The sequence below is a fragment of the Opisthocomus hoazin genome, chromosome 8 (assembly GCF_030867145.1).
Source record: "Opisthocomus hoazin isolate bOpiHoa1 chromosome 8, bOpiHoa1.hap1, whole genome shotgun sequence".
In the NCBI taxonomy this organism is placed as follows: Eukaryota; Metazoa; Chordata; class Aves; order Opisthocomiformes; family Opisthocomidae; genus Opisthocomus; species Opisthocomus hoazin.
In genome coordinates this window covers 33,409,084-33,431,312 of record NC_134421.1, presented here as the reverse complement: position 1 = coordinate 33,431,312, position 22,229 = coordinate 33,409,084, and the positions used below count along the sequence as shown (strand labels likewise).

The following is a 22,229-nucleotide window of genomic DNA, read 5'->3' as shown; positions in this document are numbered from 1 at the left end:
GCCAGCTCCCACTATTTCCCTTTTCAGTCAATAAGGCGAAAACATCAGCTGCTTTCTCACTTCCAGATGTTGAATTTCAACTCTGACTCCGTGTCTACGCACAGATTTTGACACGTAGAGGGGGGTACCGAGCATGACTTTGCTCTCCAGGACTATAACCAAGGGGGCGGTGAGAGTTGGGAAGCACCAACTATTTTCATGGCCTGGCTGAAACCGTGATTTTCTTCTGTTGGTTTGGGGGGGGGGGGGGGGGACACGCGTTGCGGCCTCCCCCCCCCAGAAGTTGCACCTTGCACTGTACCCGGTGTTAATCCAGACTAACCCTCCCCGCAGCAAATCTCCCGGGCCAGATAATCCCATCGCAAGCTGCCCCATCCACCCCCGGAGGGGCTTGAATTAGGTCAGCCGGGTTTACATCGGCATTTCATTTATCTATACAAGTTTATTTATTTATTTTTTTTGCGGGCGGAGGAGGAGGAGGAGGAGGCGGGGAAGGGAGGCGGGGAGCGGCGGGAGGTTCAGCCGATGGCAGCATCTTCCCGGCGGTGGATGCCAGTGGCAAGCAGGCGATGGCGAGGAACCGGGCGGTTTACGAGTACACGGAGGCGGAGGACAAGAGCATGCGGCTGGGTTTCCTCCTCATCGCCGCCGGTTTGCTTTCCCTCCTGGGTCTGGGCTGCTGCTGGCTGCGGCCGGCGCTGCAGGAGCGGGGGGGAGGAGGAGGGGGCTCGGCCAACTGCACGGTGCTGGCGGTTCGGCAGCTGGGAGAGCGCTTCCCCTGCACCTTCTCCTGCGGGGCCTCCTGCCGCGGCACCGCCCGCTACCCCTGCCTTCAGGTCCTGGTCCGCACCTCCCGCTCCCCGGCCCCGGCCCTGCTCCACGAGGACGAGCGGCAGCTCCGCACCAACCCCAAGGTGAGACCCGAAACGCCGCGTACACTGGGGGGGTCATGGGGGGGAGGTCCCCCGCCACCGCCCTCCGTTCGGGTGCGGGCTTTTCCTGCGGTGGAGGGGCTGGGGGAAGCGGTGGAGCATCCCTCCCGAAACGTCCCTGTGCTGTTACTCAGCAGAAAGTACACAGATAGTATGTGTACAAAAATCCGACACGTGGTATGCGTGTATGTATAGCGTGTACGCATATACACACTGCACGTAGCACAGTACTACACTATACTGTATAACATAGTGTAGTATAACACTACATATATATAGTATAAAACTATATATATATACACACACATACGCTCCATAGATCTTATTCCCCCCCCCCCCGAGCGGCCCCAGCTTCCCCCTCCCGCTGGAGCGGGACACCCGGGACCCCCGGTGGAGCAGCGGGTGGCTCCGCTGCCGGTCCCCGCTCCGGGACGGAGGTGGGAAGGCGGGGAGCAGCTCCTGAGGTCGGTCTGTCTGTCCGTCTGTCCGAGCCACGACCGGTGCCGTCCTGCCGGGTGTCCCGCGGGTGAGGAGGTGCCCAGAGCAGCTCCCCGAAGCGCAGGGGGCGTTGGGGGGTTCGGAGGGAGCCGCTGCCGCCGGGGAGGGGACTGCGCCCAGGCGGGGGTTCCCTCGGTGCTGCCTGGGTGCTGGGGCTTCTCCGTCACCTGCATGAAAAGGGACCGAGCGGAAGTGCCTTGGAAGTTGCCTCCTCCGGCAGACCGGGATAGTCTGGGGGCAACGCGTGACCCGCGCTTTTTCTTTCCTCAGAGGCAGTTTGTCCCCTTTCCCTTCTTTCTTTCCACACTGAGTAACGACCACCTCGCCAGCACGCTTCCGGAGGGGAGCAGATTTTCTTGAATAGTCTCCAGAAAATCAAATTGCGGCAGAATCTTCCCCCTGAAAAAGCCCCAAACTTGGAGTGTATCGGAGCACTGGCTCCCAGCTCCTTGGCCAAGACGTGGAGGTAGCGCGGTGCCGAAGGTCGTGCTAAGTGTGATGCAGGGCTCTGCGTGCAGGGGCTGGGGAGCAGGCTTGCGTGTCCGGTCTGGGACGTGCAGCCTCGCATCTCTGCAGTCATGGTGACACTGGTGTGGAGCCGACGCTTGGAAGATGGGTTAAGTTGCAAGCTCAGGGTTTGGGGGTTGCCTTTTTCTTCTTGGCAGCTTGTGGGCTCGGAAGGGTGGTCGGGGCAAAAATCAGCAGAGCGAGATGCAGGATGGTAAGTCTGACAGGGTTTGGATTAAGTTGCTGGCCCTGCTCAGAAGTGATGAAGCTGCAGTTCTGGATGGTGCCTGACAGGTTCACAAGCTTCCCCTCTGCCTGGGGCTGCAGCTGCCAGGCTCCCCGAAAAGGGGGCTGTGGTCACAGAGAGGTGCACCACGAGCACCAGAGCTTCCCTAAACCTCTCTCCATCTTCAGGCAGGCTGGGGGGAGGTGGTGAAGTGCCCTTTCGAGATGGGGTGAAGACACCCTGTTGCCATAGAGGGTGCGGCGTGGCTGTCCCTGAGCATGGCCTGATGGCCCTGTTGTGGCCATCTCCAGCAGGGGTGGGTGGTGGGAGGTGGGTGGTGGGTGGTGAGCGGTGCCACCGGCACGCCTGGGCTCAGCAGCTCTTGCAGCACTCTCCATTTCAGCAGAGGCTTTCAGACTGGGCTGAGACTGCAACCTCTCTCGGAGTAGTTTGAGCGGGGTTTTTTGTTTTTTCTTCTTGATCCTGTCTTGTCCTGCTGGAAGTCTGGTGGGAACGGGAGGATTGCGCCGGCCCAGGGGCTGGATTGCATTTTCTGCAGGGAGGCACCCAGAGCTTCAGAAGCAGTGCCCGTAAATGTCACTCAGAAGCCTGTTTTTGTTTAGTAATCAATAAGGAAGCACAGGGCTGTGTGTTGGCAGCACGTTGGCCTTGTGTGCTCTTGCAAACAAAATCCGCTTTCTCTAGCTTGCACCTCACATCTCCAGGTGTGGACTGTTTACCCTGGGATATTGGCTGCTGATGACTGAATCTGATTTACCAGATGAGACCAAGCAGCAAGGATGTATTGTTTTGATATAACTGCATTCTCTGGTAGTAATTGAATTTAACCAAGTGGAAAACAACACAGGAAAAAATGCGCTCCAATTATTTTCCTTACCTTAAGGACCTTATGTAAAGGCAATACAAAATAAGAATAAAAGTTGCTTAGGTCTTGTTAGGAAAACAAACTCTTTTTGAAGGAATGAAGTATGTACAGCTGTTGCTTTGGTTTTCCCTTTTTTCCCTAGTTTAGTATCTGTGTAGCTGAGCAATTGTATGTTCCTTTGAATTTTTGTCCTATAGTCTCACCATCTGTAAAAGCTTTCAGGATTTTATGCTGAAATAGATTAGTTGTAGCAACAGAGTAGGAATCTGCTGGGCTCAGTGCTTGGGATCCAGTGTATGTTTATGAATGAACACTGAAGGAGATGTTTAACCCTTCCCATTTCCATCACCTTCTCGCAGCACGCTCGCTTGTGTTGGTGCAATTAGATGTACAGCACGCTAGAAGGAAGATAAAAACGACCAATTTTGTTTTGAACAGTCATAAAATTTTATGTTCTGTCTAGCTGCTTCTCTGTGTGGGGCAGCAGTTCTTCCTCGTAAACCAACAGTGCGGAAAGGCACAGTTCAGGCTCCTTACAACACACAATACGGAATCAGTTGGCAGCTTCGCTCCACCCCAAAAATCCCCAGTGTATCGGACTAAAAATATTCTACTTTGTGTAGTAGAGTGGGCTGGTGTATAAACAGATCAGCAGCTACTCATCTGTCTGTTCTAGTGAGGTCCAGCTACAGGAAAAAGAAATTCTTTTTTTTCCTCTCTTGCTTCCTAAGATAATCGCATCATCGTACAGCCCAGGATTGATTTTATCTCTTGAAAGATTATAGAGCTGGGTCAGAGTTAATCCAGAAATGTATATATAAAGCATTGGGCACGATTACGTTTGTGTTCAGTCCGAGTGATTTGTGGATTTCTTTTTTCTTCTTTTTTTTATTTAATTGTCTCGGAGGAAGAAATTTCAGCAGCGGGATGGCAGCATTTCTTCAGCTGCCTTGACAGAAATAATAATCTCTGGGATAAGGCTTAAGAGAGATTAATTCCAAAGTCAATTTGTCACTATCTTTCTGGCCATCAAATGCAGCAGCAGCACGTGTAGCCAGCACGGGGACCAGGCCATAGGTTTGGTTGGGTGAAAGGACAGGGGAGCGTGTCAGCCGCTAAAGAGATCTGCTTGCTGGTTTTTTAGACTACTCTCTTTCTATGCTCAAGTCAAGTGTAGTGCCAGAAGAACTTGCCACTGTTCTGCTGAAGAAACTTTCAGAGGAGGGAGTGGTGAGCCTGATGTTGGCAGCTGTGCAGCAGGACCTGGCTGTCCCCATCCCCGGGTGGGGGAGCAGAGCTTGCAGCTGCTGCTCCTTCTCTGTGCTCCGCATCCGCGTGTGCTCCGGCTGTGCTTCTTTCTGTAACCGCTCAGCCTGGTGAGATGATCTGCATTTCTCTCTTCTGCGCACTTGGAAATAGAATTGGTTTTGGGATTTGGACTCTCTTAGGTATGACCTGCAACAGAGGAGGTTTAATACCAAAATATGCCCAGCTCTACAGTAATTTTGTAAGGGTCTGGTGCATTTGGTGAAGCATCACATCGGTGTTTGGGCTGGTGCCCCAGCAGGCTCTGCAGATGCTGTCTAGCAATTCCTCTGAAAGCTGCTCTAGGTGCCGTGGATAAACCCCACCGCCCTTCCGTGTCGCCTGGGGCACCCCTCGCTGCCTTGCGAGAGGTTGTGGGTTTGGTCACACCTGGTGGGTTTGGCTGTGCTGACAGATGTGGGTGAAAACCAGAAGTGATATTCAGATCCAGCTCCCTCGGTACAGTCAGCAGGGCCAGGGCAGGGAATGATGATGGTGGCATTTTTTCTGTGCTAATGGAGAGACCTCCCGCTCATCTCTTGCCTCTGCTCCTTGCCTATGGGGTGGTTGTGGCAGTGCGTCCTCGCTCCCAGGCCAGGAAGGTAACCCAGTCATGCACAGATGCTCACACGCAAAGTTAGGAGAAGCTCATACGTTGCTTGGAAGTTGGGAGGCAGAAATTGTTAGCTTTAGTGGTACGTTGTACTTTTGCAATTATATTTATCTAGAGCATCCTTTGTGCTCCTTCATTTCATCACAAGCTTCCCAACCTGCACAGCACGCAAAGCCAGGGCTGTCTGCTGCACTGAGCAAGCGGTCTGTGCTGGGTCCCGTAACTCAGCACCAGCCAGGATCATGGTCCTCAACAAGTTGCTTGGAGACTGAGGCTGGAGACTTGCTGCTCCGTGCCATAGGTTCATCTTCCGATTGACTGAGTTGCTTCTACTTTGGGCCCTTATGTCTGTTTGCATTTGAGACTTTCTTGGTCTCATCATGCAGACAGTGTCTTCCAGGCTTGAGACAGCTTCCCGCAGAGCCTACCAAGTCTGGCTTCTTTTTCATAAAAATGTGACGGAATTAGGCAAGGATTAGACTTTGTAAGGGGTGAAATGCAACTTGGAAGCTAAGCTGTGCTCAAGAGTTCACACCTGTGTTCCTTCTCTGTGATATGAAGAATATCTGCTCCAATGAAGTGTTCAGAAGGACCGGGAATCTTCCCAGTCACCTGCAGACACAGGAGTAGGAGCATCCAGCAGCGAAGACTTATACAAATCTTACAAAAATTGGTGCGAAGATATATTAGCTGCTCTCTGGCATTTTTACTGAATTGAATCCTGAGTCATCTATCTAAACACCGGCTATGATTGAAGGGGGGATATTATTAGCCCTGATACTGATTTCGAGCTGTGTAATTGAGACTGTATTTGAACCGCATAATAATTTTATCGTTGCTATGACATAGCGTGGGAGGTGCGATTAGGGCACCGTGTGCAAATAGATCTGCTGAAAAGGCTGCCACTCCATTAGGTTTATTCTGAATGTCTAATCTTGAGTGCTGTTCTCTAACTTCATTGTGACTTGTTTAAGAAAAAAACAGCAAAGTAATACAGAGTGGGACACTTCCACTGAAAATGAATATTGCTGCACGAGTTGAAATTGAGCACAAGGCGTCCTAGCTTGCATTCAAACGCTCAGCATTTATTTACGTTTTGATGGTAGGATTTCGTGCCGTGTCTTGTGGGGGAGGACTGCGGAATTAACGTTTCAGAAACTGTTGACAAAGTGGGAGGTTGTTTCAGGTTCATCCAGCAACTCACGGCAGTGAAAGTTGCCAGGTTAAGGTTTCCTTTTATCTGCCTGCTGACTGTGCCTCGGAGGGTGATACAGCTCATCAAGCAAAGTCCCCAAGAAGCGTGCTTGGGAGGCTGAGAAAAGAGACATCCACCACCTATGTGGATCGGAAGGGGCCAAAATGAACATCAGGTTGGTGAGAACGGTCCTGGCATCCTGAGGAGGCAAACAAGCTCCAGTATTTGTGCAGCAGGCGACAAGACCACACTGGAGTTGGATCTTGGGTGTTCACTATGGCTCAAGGCCTTCATCACATTGAGGAGATATTTCGGGGTGACCCTTGGGATTCATATGATGATAATTTTGCCTTGGGCAGGACCATTCCTCTCTTCAAGACTCTTAATCCTTGACAGGCTCAAGCAGTGAGGTCCCATCGATTTACGGCAAGCCCCTGGGTGTATCCTTTGTGTTTTCTACATGAAGATGAAGAGGAAGTGATCAAAACGAATGCAATGTGTTTTCTGTCAGCTATCACGGGGATTACTTGTGAAAGAGTGGTGTGAAGTTGTATCAGAAACAGTGTTTGTATAAGGAATAAAGTGGCCAGCAGGACAAGGGAAGTGATCGTGCCCCTGTACTTGGCACTGGTGAGGCCGCACCTCAAATACTGTGCTCAGTTTTGGGCCCCTCGCTACAGGAAGGACATTGGGTTGCTGGAGCGTGTCCAGAGAAGGGTAACAAGGCTTTTGAGGGGTCCAGCGAACAAGTCTTATGAGGAGCAGCTGAGGGAACTGGGGTTGTCTAGCCTGGAGAAGAGGAGGCTCAGGGGAGACTTTACGTTGCTCTACAACTACCTGAAAGGAGGTTGTAACCAGGTGAGTGTCAGTCTCTTCTCCCAGGTAACAATCAATAGGACAAGAAGAAATGGCATAAAGTTGCACCAGCGGAGGTTTACATTGGATATTAGGAAAAATTTCTTCACCAAAAGGGTTGTGAAGCATTGGAATGGGCTGCTCAGAAAAGTGGTGGAGTCACCATCCCTGGAGGTACTTAAAAGACGTGTAGATGTGGCACTTCAGGTCGCAGTTTAGTGGTGGACTTGGCAGTGCTAGGTTAACGGTCGGACTCAATGATCTTAAAGGTCTTTTCCAACCTATATGATTCTAAGTTTGAGTTATGGAGAGCATCCTCACCGTTATCCCCAGCTTCCAGGTGTCACTCCTGTAGGTGGTGCTGGTACTCCCATATGCTGTCTTGCCTTGACACGGATATAGATGGACGTGTTCAGTAGGGAAGCTGTCTGTGGGCCCCTTTACAACTTCCAAACTAAGCAAAATCCCTGCCCTGAAAAACTCTGTTTTTAAATAGCTTCATATTGAGCTATAAGTGTGGGGACTGACATCAAAAATTGTGAAATTCTCTGTGAGAGAGCTGTTCTTGGAGACGGTCACGGCTTGCTACTTGTCCATTCAGATGGACATCTGGAAAAAGAGATCTCTGCAGTTGTTTCTAAGCCTGATACTCAGGGTGGCAATAAACAATGACTGACCAGGTTTTGAACTTTGTGAAGGATCCACATGATATTTGGGGTAGGTGAAAAGACTCTGAAGGATCCAGACAGAGTTTGGCCAGCAGAGGAGTGGTGGGGTGGTCACACTTCCATAGCAGAGGACAGGAGTAGGCTCAACCATGAGGAGAAAACATTTCAGAGGAGAGAGAGAAGCTGCATACTGGAGCTGGTACCACAGGAAAAGGAGTTTTTGAGATCACTGAGGAAATTTAGGCAGAAGAATGTATGTTGGTAGCTACTTGTTTTGTCTAGTTCTGCACTTTGTGTGATGGCTAAAGAGTGATTGACTGGGGTGACTCTTGAGTAAAGGCTGTTAACTTCTACTCTCATGTGTCCCTGAAAGCTGAGGACTTGGGCAAGAGCAGGGTGTAGAGTACAGTTAGACATAGGCAGTGAGAGTACAGCTGGTGGGGTTTCCACAGCAGCGTATGAAAGGCATCACAAATCAAAACACCAGACAGGAGAATGTTGGGAGTGCTGGATGCTGGGCAGAGCAGGGAGGACCGTCCAGGAACCAGGTGGGATGGTGCTACACCTTGGTGGTTGTCAGGGGGACAGAGCATAGTCAGCATTGGCCTCAGGTGTCTTCGTGCCAAATCTGCTGACTCTGTCCAGGTGCTGCACAGATGTGTTTATTTACTGAGAGGGCGGAGGAAAGAGGAGCGTGGTTGATGCTTCTAAAGTATGCAATCAAACCACAAACATTGCCAGCCAAGGAATATAAGATGGAAATAACTGTGTGTGATAAATACCACGTTCTGGTTTCTGAAGCAGAGTGGTGGTGTTGCTTGTTTCTGTCCTTTGTTGTCATCAGTGGGAGAATCCTTGTTTAGGGTCATCTGAACAGGGATCTAAAGGGAGATCTGTGCTGAGGTAACACCAGATGCGGGCCAGTGTGAAAACAGGGGCCCTTGCGAGTGAAAAAGGCAAGTTTCAGCTTGGAAGCAACAAGCAAGACCTTGCAGATCCTTCCAGTCTGAAGCATGGAAGCTACTAGCAGCAATTGTAAGTGCTGACAGAAGTGGTCAGGTTTTACGTGATCAGACCGATAAAATCCTGAGATTTCTCCCATCCCCCTGGAATTGCAAAGATTCAGGCTGTTGTACAGTGGAGATGGACTTGTAGGTCTGTACAGCTTGGGTATAGCATGCAGCTAGGGGCACAGTAGGCTCCTGTGAAACCTCACCAGATGGAGAAGGAGAGGAAAGCATTCACTAGGCACAGTGAGTCACAGTGATCTTTACTTTCAGGTTACAGAGGGTATCATCTCCTTGTTGTTATTGCCTTTAGGATACTGTGAAGAAATTCATGTTGTGATCATATGTGGGGATCCCTTTAGGGGTTTCCCACACCCTACATCTCCTGCTTCCTCATCCTACCTAAGTAGGAGAATTTTTAGCTACCTTCCCAGTCACGTTTTTCTGCTTGCAGCTCGCAGTTTTAAAGAAGTTAAAAGTCTGTGTGTGCACCTTGAACCTTGCTGTCCATGCGTCCTCCAGGGTCAAAAGCCTTTATGTTATCCTAGGACAAGTTAAACTGCGTGGCTCAGTTTGGTTCAACATCTCCTGTAATGATTTCCCATACGGATGACTGGTAGCAATAGGAGGGATTTTGCCTGGACACTGAGATCTTCATACTGCCAATACTGCATTCAGCAGACTGTTTGGTTTTCCTTGCTTAACTCCCTGCGGCAAGAAGGGAAGGGTGGTGTGTCCAAGGAGAGACTTGGAAATGAGATATGCGGGCTGTGTGTGACCCACAGCCGAGCCTCTGAAAGCCCAGACCCAAGTGCACCAAGCTGGCGGAGGAACTCCACTTGATCTCTTTGGGCTTTGAAGCAGACGTCTGAGGGCGAGAGCTGCAGGTGGCTCAGCTGCACGCTCAACTCTTGTTGACTTCCATAGAGTAGAAGCAGATGCCAAACCTTTCTGCTGAAGTGGGGCTTTGAACTTTCTGTGCTTGTTCCCCTGTGTTGTAACAGTGGAAGAATACCTGTCTTTTTGCCAGCAGGTATCAGCCAGATATCAGCTATTCCATCATCTGGGAAAGCCTGCCGGAATATTTTGATTATTTATTAGCATGGTGCTAAACAAAACTTGTGACTACGTGCCTCACCAAAAATAGGAAGCAATTCAAATCCAACCCATGCAGCTGGCTAGGAATATGTCAAAATGAAACAATCCTTTTTACATTCACCATGCAAAAACCCAAGGTGTTACATGGCAGGTTGGTTTGATAATGGAACAAAACAGGAGAAAGCCTTTATTTTATCCCTGAATGCTGGTACATTCTTTTCTAGTACCCACAGGGAGTGACTAGCAATTAAGTGAAGTTCAGCTAAATTTTTTTGTTTCTTTACAGCTTGTATTTATTTTTCTTGGCCCATTTCAGTCACAGTGTTATTAAGAGGAAAATGCAGAGAAAGTGATGCCCTGCGTTCTTGGGCGCAGAAGTAACTCTGTTTTGCAATGTGTGTTGGCAGTGTTCGTACATCCCTCCCTGCGCAAGAGACGACCAGGAGAACTCTGAGAATGTCACGTACAAGCAGAAATACTGGAAAGAGAAAGTGGGTTCACAACCATTTACATGCTATTTTAACCAGCACTTGAGGTGAGTAATCTATATTTGCATAGGCAGAAGTGCTTTTGCATCTGTTTAACAGCTGTCCATTGGTTCTGTCTGGAAAAATATATAAACGTATACATAGGTATACACACACGCACCCGCATAGTGATGTGGTCTAGCACACAGAGTTTAGTGAAGAACTTTGCAAGACAGCTTTGCCGATGAAAAGCTACATAGAAAGTGGAAAAATAGTTTCACCACTTCAAGGAAAAAAACTCTGAAGAAAGTTTCCTCTAAAACATGTCATTTTATGCCAAAAAACATCTTGGCTTTCAAACTCAGATGGCAAATTTCTGGCTTGGATATTAATGTTCCTTGCCTCCATGGAAGAGAAAGGCTGCTGTCTTCATGAGGGGCTGGAAGGAAAAGGGACACCAATAAACAGTGCAACCCAGCTCAGGAATTGTGTTCATGGAGCATTAATGAGTCAAACATGTCTAGCAAATATCCACAGAACCGCCAGTTTTCATACATGCTTGCAGAGTGGAAAGTTGTAACTTGAAGCGTCTCCTCTTCTGTTTCAATTCTTTTACTAACGACATTGATGTGACTTACGTGTGTATAAGGGTGGTGTGTGGTTTCCTTCCTTCAGTAAATAGGAAAAAGAGGGAGTCCTTCTGCCTGTCTCTTTCTGCTGATGATGTGTCGTGAAATCAAAAGCGACGTGGCAGCAGCAACTTACTGCTACCACAGTGTGCAGGCACCCTGGGAGGTCCACGTAGACAGGGAGGTGGAAAGAGAATATTCAGGATCTCCAGATCAGCCAAAGTTTTGTGGGGTTTAGACTCCAGTTCTGGAGGCACATGACACTTGCTTAATTTGACCAGGATAGAGTAATTGTGGTAGAGCTGAGAGGATTATTCTTTGTTGTTAAGTTAAGCAGTTGAATAAATGTCTGCCACATCAGGGACCAAAGGAGAAGGCTGGTCCTACCCCACCAGCGAACAGATGAGGGAGACCTAGGTGAGAATAGCTCGGTGCTTACTGGTGCAGTTCAGGGCTTAGTGTGGGAATGTTGGCATCAGATATTTAAGTTTATTAAGGCACACAGGAGGAAAATGGATGCCAGTGTGTGCTAGGACCTTGGAGGAACCAGGGAGCTGGAGCAGGGTGGCAGGCACAGAGATGCCCAGCTTCCCTGTGGGTTGCCCACTGGGTGCCTTGGGGGCTTCAGATTTGTCCTAGGCTCGCTATGATTGTTGTCCCCATCCTGGAGAGACCATAGACCTAGCTGGCATGCCCAGGATGACAGTGTTGTCCATGGATAACTCTTTTCAGAGGGAAACCACCAATGCTTTGTAGCAAAACCTCGTTGTTTCTTACAGTGAGGAAAGAAGCACTGTCCACAGCATTCAGAGGTTAAAACTTAGGGCACCCTGTGTGGTGACATCAGACCTGGCTGGGATCTTCTTGGGAGCTGCTTTGGTCCACAAGGTGCCAATGCCTGGGTCTGCTAACCAGGAGCCGAGTGATGACTTTGGCTTTGCTGAGCAGGCAGGTGCTGCCAGCTCCCCATGCTGCTGAGACCTGGGACCTGCAGCAGCCGCTGCCTGAGTGAGCAGGATAGTGAGAAACATGGGATCTTCTGCAGGAGACGTCATGGCTAGGATCCATCTGAGCTGGTGTGGACAAGATGCTGTGAAAGGTAGCTTTTACAGCCAGTGGAGAGAAATAGGAGCTTTTCATCTTATCCCCAGATAAATGCCTACTATAGGTTGGATGCCCACAGGTGTTTATTCCTCTCCTGTAAAGGAGCTCAGGGTGATCTGCTCGGGCGCAGGTACCTAGGTGGTAGGCGTCCAGAGCTAGGTGAGCTGGTTCTCACATTACATCTATAGGTGGAGCAAAGGGAAAATTTTCCGAGAGGCTGCGTGCTGCCTAGGGTCTGCCATTTATGCACTGAGGAATTGTGCAGCACTCGGACAAGGTTTTTTCCTTAGAGTTGCTGCATCCTGTACTGCTAAATGTTCTTGCCAAATGCAACGGCTGCCTTGAAAGGCTGCCTTTTGCTGATCATACAACAATTTATGTACAGCAGAAGAGAGGCTCATTGCCAGAGATACTTGAAGATAGTCTAAGCTGAAATGTGTACACCATCTATTTTCTTCTGGAGATAGGAATGAGTTTTGAGAGACAAGTTTTACTGACTAGGAATGTGCTTGCTTAGGTATACTTTTAGAGCTACTATGACTAAACAGCTTGTGAAGCCATAAAAAAACATACAAACTGGGGGAAAAATCTGTTCACTTCAAAATGGAACTGTAAGTATTTTCTGCCAGTATTTTTTTTAACTGTGTGGATGAGCTAACTTTTCTGTGTCAGTCTGTATAAAACACAGATAATATAGTGGTAGATTCCTTAGAAAGAGTAGCATTTGCAATATTAATAGTCTCTTTCGAAATGGCAGAATAAAATTCTAGGTAAATATCTAGGCAATGAATGAGCATTGTCTCCTCTTCATCAAACTTAATCTAGCATCATTCTCAGAACTGTTGCTACATGCAGAACACGCTGTTAGGTAACGCGTCCCTGCAGTTTGGTGGGGCGCATTTCAACAGGCTGCTTTGAAAAGAAGTGATGCCATTGGCACAGTTCAAAGTTATACAAAAGGGGTGAGAACCAGACTTGGAAATTTCAATCAACCTCCGCTAATATCAATAGAGAGGCCCAGCACAACTAGCTGTCTGACATTTATCTTAGGGAACCAAAGCGCAGCTTAGCTTGGAGCTCAGCACTTTACTGAAAAGCGAGGTTTTGCTTTGCCGCTGGAGACACTTACCTTCAATGTCCCACTCTTCTCCGGCTAGTTTTGGGCCAAGTAGTACAAGCTGCATGGGAAAGTTGCTTTTCCAGACCTCTGGTGAAGGTGTCTGTCTGTTGGTGTGATGATCCTCTGGTCTGAAGGGAGCCCTGCCCAGCAGAAACCAACCCCCAGTATTTCAGAGCACAAAATAAATGACTAACTCAGATAAAGTTCTCAGGCTGTCGCCAAAGGTTTGAGAAGGCGCTGAGCCTTCATGCTTCAGTGTCCATGGAGCTTGCACCGCATGTCCCAGGGGGTCCGTAGTCATGACCACATGCAAACAAGGGTCACAGCTGCATGCCCTGAAGTGGGAGGCCTGCAGAAACGGGCTGGTGGGAGAGGGGACATCCTGTCACTTTATTTCTTCATGTTCCAGGCCTTACTGACATCAATAAAGAGAACAAAATAGAGAGAAACCACGACACCCATCAGCTCAGATCCCTCAGTCGCATGCCATGCAGAGATAGACAGAGCAGTATGTGTGAAGACATTCCTTATTAGTGACTCCTTTATGTGCCATTTTGCTTTTTAGCTCTGGGTTCATCCAGTACGGCAAGAACCCTGTGGTTCCTTTGCCGCAGCCTAGCAGATGAGCCAGCCATGCTTTATATGTCTCTGTGTTTGCTGCAGGATGCTGTACACAAATTCACTTGGGATTTGAAGAGCAAACACTGTATAGTGATCAGCAACCACCCGTACGGTGTTGGGGTACCCTGCAGGCCATTTATCTGGGAATATTTATCCGCAGAAGCCAAGGGTGCTCAGGTAGTGAGGCTCCTCATTCATGAATGGTGGAACAGAAATCGCAGTTTGCTTTGGCACTTCACAAAGTTTTCTGAATTAATTCCTTCTGGTCAGAAGATGGTGTTGCTGTTTCCTATCCTTTCTTTGACCGTATCACCCATGGAGCAGCGCTTGGGCCTGAGAGAAGAAGGTCTTTACTGTTCATAAGACACAGCTCTGCCCCTGTGTGCAGCCACCCAGCTGAGAAGCTCTGCGTCTTGCAACAACAGGGGAAAAGATACTGATGACTGCTTACCATAGCAAAGGGATATGAATAATTATGGGTAAAGTAAGTGTATACAGACTGCAAACATCTTTAAATCCATGTTGCTTAGAATACAAAAAATAATTGTAAGGTTTCCCTGTCCCGTGCCCCTGCTTCTGTCAGCTTTCACTGTGTCCCATAAATTGCATGGTGTGGTGCGTAAGTGATGAATGAAATGCTTCCGTGCCTGCAGCCTCTTGGTCCTACATGACTTTTTAGTAACCCCTGCACTGCAATTCTTCCCATGACGTTCAGTAATATCTCCGAGGGCTCAGATGGAGGCCTGCTTTATCCAGTGTCTCCTATGAACTGCTCGGCAGCGCCTGACAGGGATGCGTTGTGTAACACAACAACTAATCTGGTTACCCCTGATCAGAGCCCCACAAGGCTCCAGCCCCGAACTCAAATTCCTGCTGAAAATAAGTGCTGCTCTCACCTTTTAGCAATGGAAACAGAATTCCTCCCTCCTTGTCTGCTCAGCGAAAGGGAAAGGTGTGTTTTCAGAGTTAAGATAGAGACTTCTTTAGGGGTTTTTACTTTGTTCATTCTTCCTTCACCCTGGGGCTGCTGCAGGGCGGTGGTGGTGGTGCTGCACAGTGGCCATCACCGTTTGCAGCAGAACCAGGTCTCAATGCCTCAGCAGGGCTTGAAAGTGTTCATGTTCTTCCACTAGGTCTCTGTCTTGCCCCTGCCACTGTTTTGTGCACTGATAAACGATGTTAGGAGTTTTGGTTGCATTGCCTCGAGAGGCTTTGCATTTACTGGAGACCTGAATGGCAGCATCGCTAGAAACTAGAGATAGTCCATAACTGAGCCTAGGGGGAATACGTGCAACCCCTCCGGTCAGCGTCTTTGAACTGAAGTATTATACAGAAGTCACAGAGCAAAGACGAGCTTATTAAATGCACTACACTTGCGGGGACAAGGCAATAGTTAGTTGTATCTGCTGATTTTCACAGGTAAAAGAAACATGTTTGTGGGCGTGACTTACCTCCTTTGGGTTCAGCATTGCTGCCTCAGCATCAGGAGAGTGATGCTGCGGCGCTTCCAGCAACGCCGCGTCCTTGTCATGAAAGGGCTTCCCCCAGGGACAGGGTCACCTTCCCATTTGTGTTCCCAAGACAAACAAGCCTTCAGACTCTGGGAACAGGCAGGTCACCTATACAAAAGTAGCAAGAAACAGTCAAAACTGCTGTTTGCTGACCTTGCCGTGCAAAACCGAAAGAGTTATGTTACCGTGTTTTGGGTGTGCTGATAGCTGTTCATTTTTATTCCCGAGGAAAGGGATTGTTTGCTGTGGAAATACATACAGCCCTCTCTCTACTCTTCTTTTTCCTGCTTGCCTGTTAAATACATTTTTCTCCCTTCCTCCTGCCACCACCTCCTTGTTTCCTCTGCCCAGCCCTGCTAGCCGCCTCTGTTGCTCCTGCCATTCCCACGGCAGCTCCATGGCTCCTTTCCAGGCTCCTGCTCTCCTTGCTTCTGCTGTTGACACAGGTGGAATCCAGAGGTTTCAGCTAAATTTTTCTGCCCCTTTAGCCTGTATCTAGTGTTTTTGGGTGGCTGCAATATTTTCCTGCTGCTGTGTGCTTCTGTTTCATGGGCAGCTGATAACCACCCAAAGGCTCATTCTCCTGAAGGCCCTTTAGGGTGTTTGGTTTCTGAACTCCTGGTCATCTCTGTCATGGTGCAGGACCGTGCTGGGGGTCTGCTCCCATTGGCACAGCCCAGCTCTGGCTCCTCTCGTCTCACCACGCAGCCGTTGTGATTATCGCAGGGCTCAGAAGTAGCTGTGACGGGCCAAATAAACCTCATGGCTCACTGCCAGCAACTTTGCTCTCTTGGTGACACTCTCCGTCTGTGCCTGGCAAGACAAGTATCTCTGTGTGCATATTTCTGATTCAAAAACATGTGGGGCAGCTCTCTTGCATTAATCACTGTGTAAACCTTGGAGCGAAAGCCAAAGGTTTTTGTAGCAGGACAGCAGGGTGGATCCAGCTCTCGCTGATCCCTGAGGGGGGCTGATGGAGCGCCCCGGGAGAGAGCTGAGCCCCGAGCAGGACGCTGCAGCGAGATGCCCAGCAGCACAGCTGTGTCCTACGGGCCAAGTAGGGCTTCTGCAGTCCTGGCTGCTGCTCTGGATACTTTCTACAAGCAGACTTTTTGTTCCTTATCCCTCAGGGTTCATTGCAGGATCACTAAGGAGTTGTTCCAAGGGTGTCCCAAACACCTTATGCCCTCAGAAGTCAGAGAACAGCTGCGCTGTGCACCTTGCCAGTTCCTGCAGAGACTCGCTGGCTGGTGGTGGCCATTCTGCTCTGTATGAGAATTCATTTCTTCAGGAGGTGGAGCATAGCTCTTCCCCTAAACTGATGCTGTTACGTGAGGATAAGAGCCTAGAAGAGGTGAAATCCAGCCTCTGTAGGCTAACCTCTTAATTAATCACTAATGACTTTTCTATATTTAATTAGTCTGATTAATTCTGATTCTAACTCCACCTCCTCCTGATTTTTCCCCAGTCTTTTGGTTTAGACCTGGCAGATCTCACATGAAATACATTTGGTTTTCAGCCCGTCATAGATCACCTGAAAACAAATGCGAATGTGTTTATTCTTCAGGTTTTTAGCCAGGGAGCCTTCCATGCCCTTGCTCACACTGCCTGCCACACCAGTCCTGGCTGCTGAGCCAGGACCTGCAAGTTTGGCTTGCAAGCCACCCACCTTGTACTTCCCTACCCCTCTTCCCAAGGAGCAAGAAAAAACGTGTGGATGAGCCCAGTTACCTTGTTCACGGGGTGCAGCACATGGGGCCGTGGTGAACACCGAAGCCCCTGCAGTTGCCTCTGCACATTTCCCGCAGAGCCGTGGGGCTGCCGGGGACATGTGGCTGCCCAGCCGCTGCTCCTCCTCAGGCTGCTCTCACTGCGGACTTCCAAGTCCAGTATAGCCCACATGCCACTGGGATGTTTTTCCTGGTCAGGGGTGTTTTCCTCTGCCTGGATGGTGCTTCTCGGGTCGCGCTGGCCAGCTCAGGTGTGTGGGCTCCCTGCTGGCACCAGCCCTGGGCTCCACAGCAGGGCAGCGGTCTCGGGGTCTCATGCAGCGCGTCGTGAGGGTGCAGCAGGGCTGATTTTCCCTCCTCGCTTTGGAAGCTGTTATTTGCCTTTGTTTGCAATCTCAGCACCAAAAAGCAGAGGTAAAAGGAGTTATCTTGTAAAAGTAAATAGTAAACATTTTATTTTTCAGTGACCCCTCTTCAGGTATTTCCCTCTGCTGTAAAAGCTGTGTCTCAGTGGGACTCTCTGCTGCCGTTACATCCTCTAAGCTGCTTTCCAGAGAACTTTCCATAACTGCTGTCAGCTCCGGTGATGGATCTGCAGGGGAGGGCTCCTCAACCGGGCACCACTGAGCCTGGGATCCCATCCTCTGCCACCTCCTCCCACTGCCCCAGTGCTCCTCAGTGCTCTCCGCTACACCCCGTGACATGGCCATGTGGGTCAGCAGACGCAGGAAAGAGGAGCTGGTCCTGACGGGAGAGGGAAGGAATAATATGAACACAAAGAAATGGCATTATACGCTGCCAAAGATGATCTTGAGAAGTTTCCATGGGCTGCTACAAGCAGGTAACTGGGACGATGTCATCCAGGAGCGTGTGATCTACCTGCTGGCAGTGCTGTCTGCCTTTGTTAGCTTTTTGCTTTCACTCCTGGGATCCAGCAGTGCTTATCTGCACTGGAAAAATTAATTTGGGATAAGATAAAGAGCAGCTGCAAGCACGATAGTTCTTCCAGAATAACCATATAGGCTAAACCAAATAGGAGCAAGGCTGAGATTTGTCCCACCATTTTTCGGTACCAAGAGGCTGCATACTGGAGGGTCGCTGAGGTCGCTAGTGCACTGGGTCACCCTCCAGGAGTGCTTCTCCCTCCCCTTGACTAAAGAAGGGCATTTAATATCTTAAATGTGGTGCCAATAGTCATTTAATGATGTAGTTTGTGGACACCAGATCATGACTTGGAGCTGTTCAACCTGGAGAAAAGAAGGCTCCAGGGAGACCTTATAGCAGCCTTCCAGTAGGCAGGGGCCTACTGGAGAGGGACTTTTTACAAGGGCATGTAGTGATAGGACAAGGGGCAATGGCTTCAAACTGAAAGTGGATAGGTTCAGGTTGGATATAAGGAAGAAATTCTTTGCTGTGAGGGTGGTGAGGCACTGAAACGGGTTGCCCAGAGAAGTTGTGGCTGCTCCCTTCCTGGCAGTGTTCGAGGCCAGGTTGGATGGGGCTTTGAGCAACGTGGTCTCATGTAAGGTTTCTCTGCTGGTGACATGGGGGTTGGAATGAGATGATCTTTAAGGTCCTGTTCAACTCAAACCATTCTATGACTTGATGCAGTCTTGTCTGAAGAGACACTGAGAGCAGTTGACAGTGAATTGCTGCACACCTTCCGCCACGTAGCAATTGTACAGGGACTCTTGCTGTAGCTAAGAATAGCAATAATATCCATCTGAACCCAAACCTCATCCTAAGGCTTCATTAAAGGCCTCTGTAAGTCTTTGACTCTTATCCAAAAGGGAAATTCTTTTAAATTACTAAGTTGCAAGAGTTACAGTTGCAGCTGTAATGAGTGTTTGGCATCCATCACTGCTAACTTTGGTACAGATGTTTTCCAAAATATCTAAGATTCAGTCAGAAGGATATCTTGCTTTCCCCAATCAGACTTTCCTTTTTTTTTAACTGAATCCAATATTCTAGTTTGTTTGCCTGCCCCTTATTTTTGAACTTTTTGATTAGTATCCGCTTTAAAAAAGTACTTAAAAATCAACGTCACTTGTAAGCTGAGAGCTGCAAGGACTGAATGCTGCCTACCTATGGCCTACTTGTCAATTAGCACTCTGTTATTCACAGATGATGATACAGTAAATACAAGGGAAGCAGTATTATACCTCCTGTGAAAGGATTTTTCTGTTCAGGTGCTGTCATTTATATGGCATAGACTGGTGAGTTTGTACCCATAAAGTTCATATTCTTTTATTCAATTTATGGTCTCCACATGTGCCTGATTATGTGTCTGGAGGATTTTGGTTGAGCAGACTTCATGTGTTCTGCTATTGAATACACCTGGGGTTCTTTTGATAATTTTTTATGTTGCTGAGTTTTAAAATTTATGTAGCTGAGCTGCTCATAATCAGTGTCTTATTCTGCTCCTTACTACACAAATAAAGAGCGACATGCGGTGCCGGCCTTGGGGACTTGCAGGCTGGCATGGTGCAGAGGAACCTCCACACAGCAATTTTGATGGAGAGACCCCCAAATGCAAATGTGGGTGCAGTTAAATTTGGGATCAGGTGTAGCCTGGTGGTCTGGCTCCACTGACTCCTTAAGGATGGATAAAACCCTGTAGATATGCAGGCAACTCCTTTAATTAACTTCTCGGTGAACGAATGAGTTTCTTCTTGTTTCCCCTACAGGGAATATTTTCTTAGCGCTGCTTTCTGATCAGGACGAAGTTGTCGGGCGAGAGACAGCACAGTCACTGCGCAAGTATCTGTTCCCATGTGCCACCCACCATGTCAGGAGAGGTTAAATCCTAGGATCCAGCTGGATGAGCCTGGGTTGCCAAGATTTTAGGCTCTGGGGTTTGTTGCTCCAAGGAGGGTCAGATAGTGTTGATGAAATAACAAGGGATGGGAGTGTTCAATGTAAGTGAAGACCAATAGGAGTCAAGACTATATATTTTTCTAATTAGAGAAAGTTCTGTTTCCTTCCTTTGCAGATAGTCTTCCAGCAGACTGCATGTCTCTGGCTGCAGATGGGAAAGCAGCAGCAAAGCGCAAATGCCATGAGACTGATTTAATAACTTGTTAAACTACAGGGAGAGCAGAAAGAGGCAGAGCAGAGGAAAACTTGCCATCAGATTTCCCAACCAACCTCCCAGACTTGAAAAAGGCAAACGGACACCTGATCTTTCAGACATGTGGCACAGCTGAATTTCCAAGCCTTTTCACAGAATCACAGAATAGTAGGGGTTGGAAGGGACCTCTGGGGGTCATCTAGTCCAACCCTCCTGCCAAAGCAGGGTCACCTACAGCAGGCTGCACAGGACCTTGTCCAGGCGGGTCTTGAATATCTCCAGAGAAGGAGACTCCACAACCTCCCTGGGCAGCCTGTTCCAGTGCTCTGTCACCCTCAGAGGGAAGAAGTTCTTCCTCACATTCAGGTGGAACTTCCTGTGCCTCAGTTTGTGCCCATTGCCCCTTGTCCTGTCGCTGGGCACTACTGAAAAGAGCTTGGCCCCATCCTCCTGACACCCACCCTTCAGATATTTGTAAGTATATATTAGGTCCCCTCGCAGCCTTCTCTTCTTCAGGCTGAACAAGCCCAGCTCCCTCAGCCTTTCCTCGTAGGAGAGATGTTCCAGTCCCCTCACCATCCTTGTAGCCCTCCGCTGGACTCTCTCCAGTAGCTCTTCATCTTTCTTGAACTGGGGAGCCCAGAACTGGACAGAGTACTCCAGATGAGGCCTCACTAGGGCAGTGTAGAGGGGAAGGAGAACCTCCCTCGACCTGCTGGCCACACTCCTCCTAATGCACCCCAGAATGCCATTGGCCTTCTTGGCAGCCAGGGCACACTGCTGGCTCATGGTTAACCTGTCATCCACCAGCACACTCAGGTCACTCTCCTCATCTTGAGATGCCTCCTGCTTGCTGTTCTCCTTCTCCCTCCATTTCTCTTTGGAAATGCATAAATCCATCACAGACCCAACCATGACTGTATGTTAGATGTTGTAGGTGGAGGTACGGGGGTTCAGCTCTTCAAGAGAGGGTCCCCAAAATGACCCTGTAGGAGCGTACTGAAGTCCACTGAGCAGCTGGTGTTTGCCGTACCAAATCGCAGCTTATTGCTGAAGTAGCCTCTGCTGGGAAGGAGCTCAGTCAGAGCCTTCGGCACCCCGGGGCCGGGCAGGAGTTGTTTTGGGGATGGGTTTTGTGCAGACCTCTGCCTGCTGGTGCAGCTGGGCTAGCCTGGCCACCAGCAGTGCAGTGCTGAGGACAGGCACTGGCTCTCCATCTAGACCCAAACCACAGTCAGGGCTTTGTCAGGAGCCTCAGTGTAGCCCCATGAACACATCAGGGCTCGAAGCTGAAAGGGAAGCTTTAAGTGCACTTTAAATTCATTGCGCAGTGTCTGATGCCATTTGAGGTAGATATGTATAACAGCTGCCTTGGATTATGTTTTCACTGGAGTGGTTTTTCAATCCACAGTGTGATATTGTATCTCTCATAGCTGTTTGTGATGACCACGACCCCTGGAAGACTTAAAGTACCAACGCTTTTTTTTTTTTTTTAATCTGAATGAATTTGTTAGCCTGTAAACATTGCAAGTGGAAAGCCCTTCTGGCCTGCCATAGATGCTGGTGATAGACGGCCATACAGAAGCAGTGAACGAAATGGTCCATTTAATCATTTTTTAACACTGTTGCAAATAAAACACCTTTTCGTTTCCATGGCAGATGCTTTCCACTTATCACGAATTGATGATGTTGAGTTGATCTATATTTTCTCCCTCTTCTGTTTCTCTTTTTTGTAGGCCAGATGATGTGATGCTGAAGCGCACCCATGATGAGACTGTCCTCTTGCACTGCTTCCTCTGGCCTCTGGTTACATTCTTGGTCGGAGTCCTCATCGTGGTCCTGACTATCTGTGCCAAGAGCTTGGCTGTCAGGGCAGAGGCAATAAAAAAGAAGAAGCATTTGTAAAGGGCAAGGCTCCTGTTGGAAAAGAAAAACCTGCAGGAAGGTGTCAAGTGGGGCAACCCCGCAGGTTTGCGGGACGCCCAGCTGCACCTCCTTCCAGTGTCTCATCTGATGCTGTAGTTGCTCTTGCCTCAGGATTATTCTCGGGAGACTGCCCCACGAAATGTCAGCTAACTGCTTCTTCTGCTATGACAGTAAATAAATATATTTTACCAAAAAAAAATCTACACTGCACCAAATATGCTGTGAGCTGTTCGTCCCGAACAGCAGCTACCCAGGTCCTAG

The 22,229-nt window shown here is 48.9% G+C and overlaps 1 protein-coding gene across 1 annotated transcript; it reads left to right on the top strand.

Moving 5' to 3' along the window:
- The first annotated feature begins 569 nt into the window (after positions 1-569).
- On the top strand, positions 570-21,947 carry KCNMB4 (potassium calcium-activated channel subfamily M regulatory beta subunit 4). The gene is made up of 3 exons (XM_075429320.1): positions 570-914; positions 10,198-10,325; positions 21,779-21,947. Exons 1-3 carry the CDS (start codon positions 570-572, stop codon positions 21,945-21,947), a joined length of 642 nt encoding a protein of 213 aa, XP_075285435.1.
- The last annotated feature ends 282 nt before the right edge of the window (positions 21,948-22,229 follow it).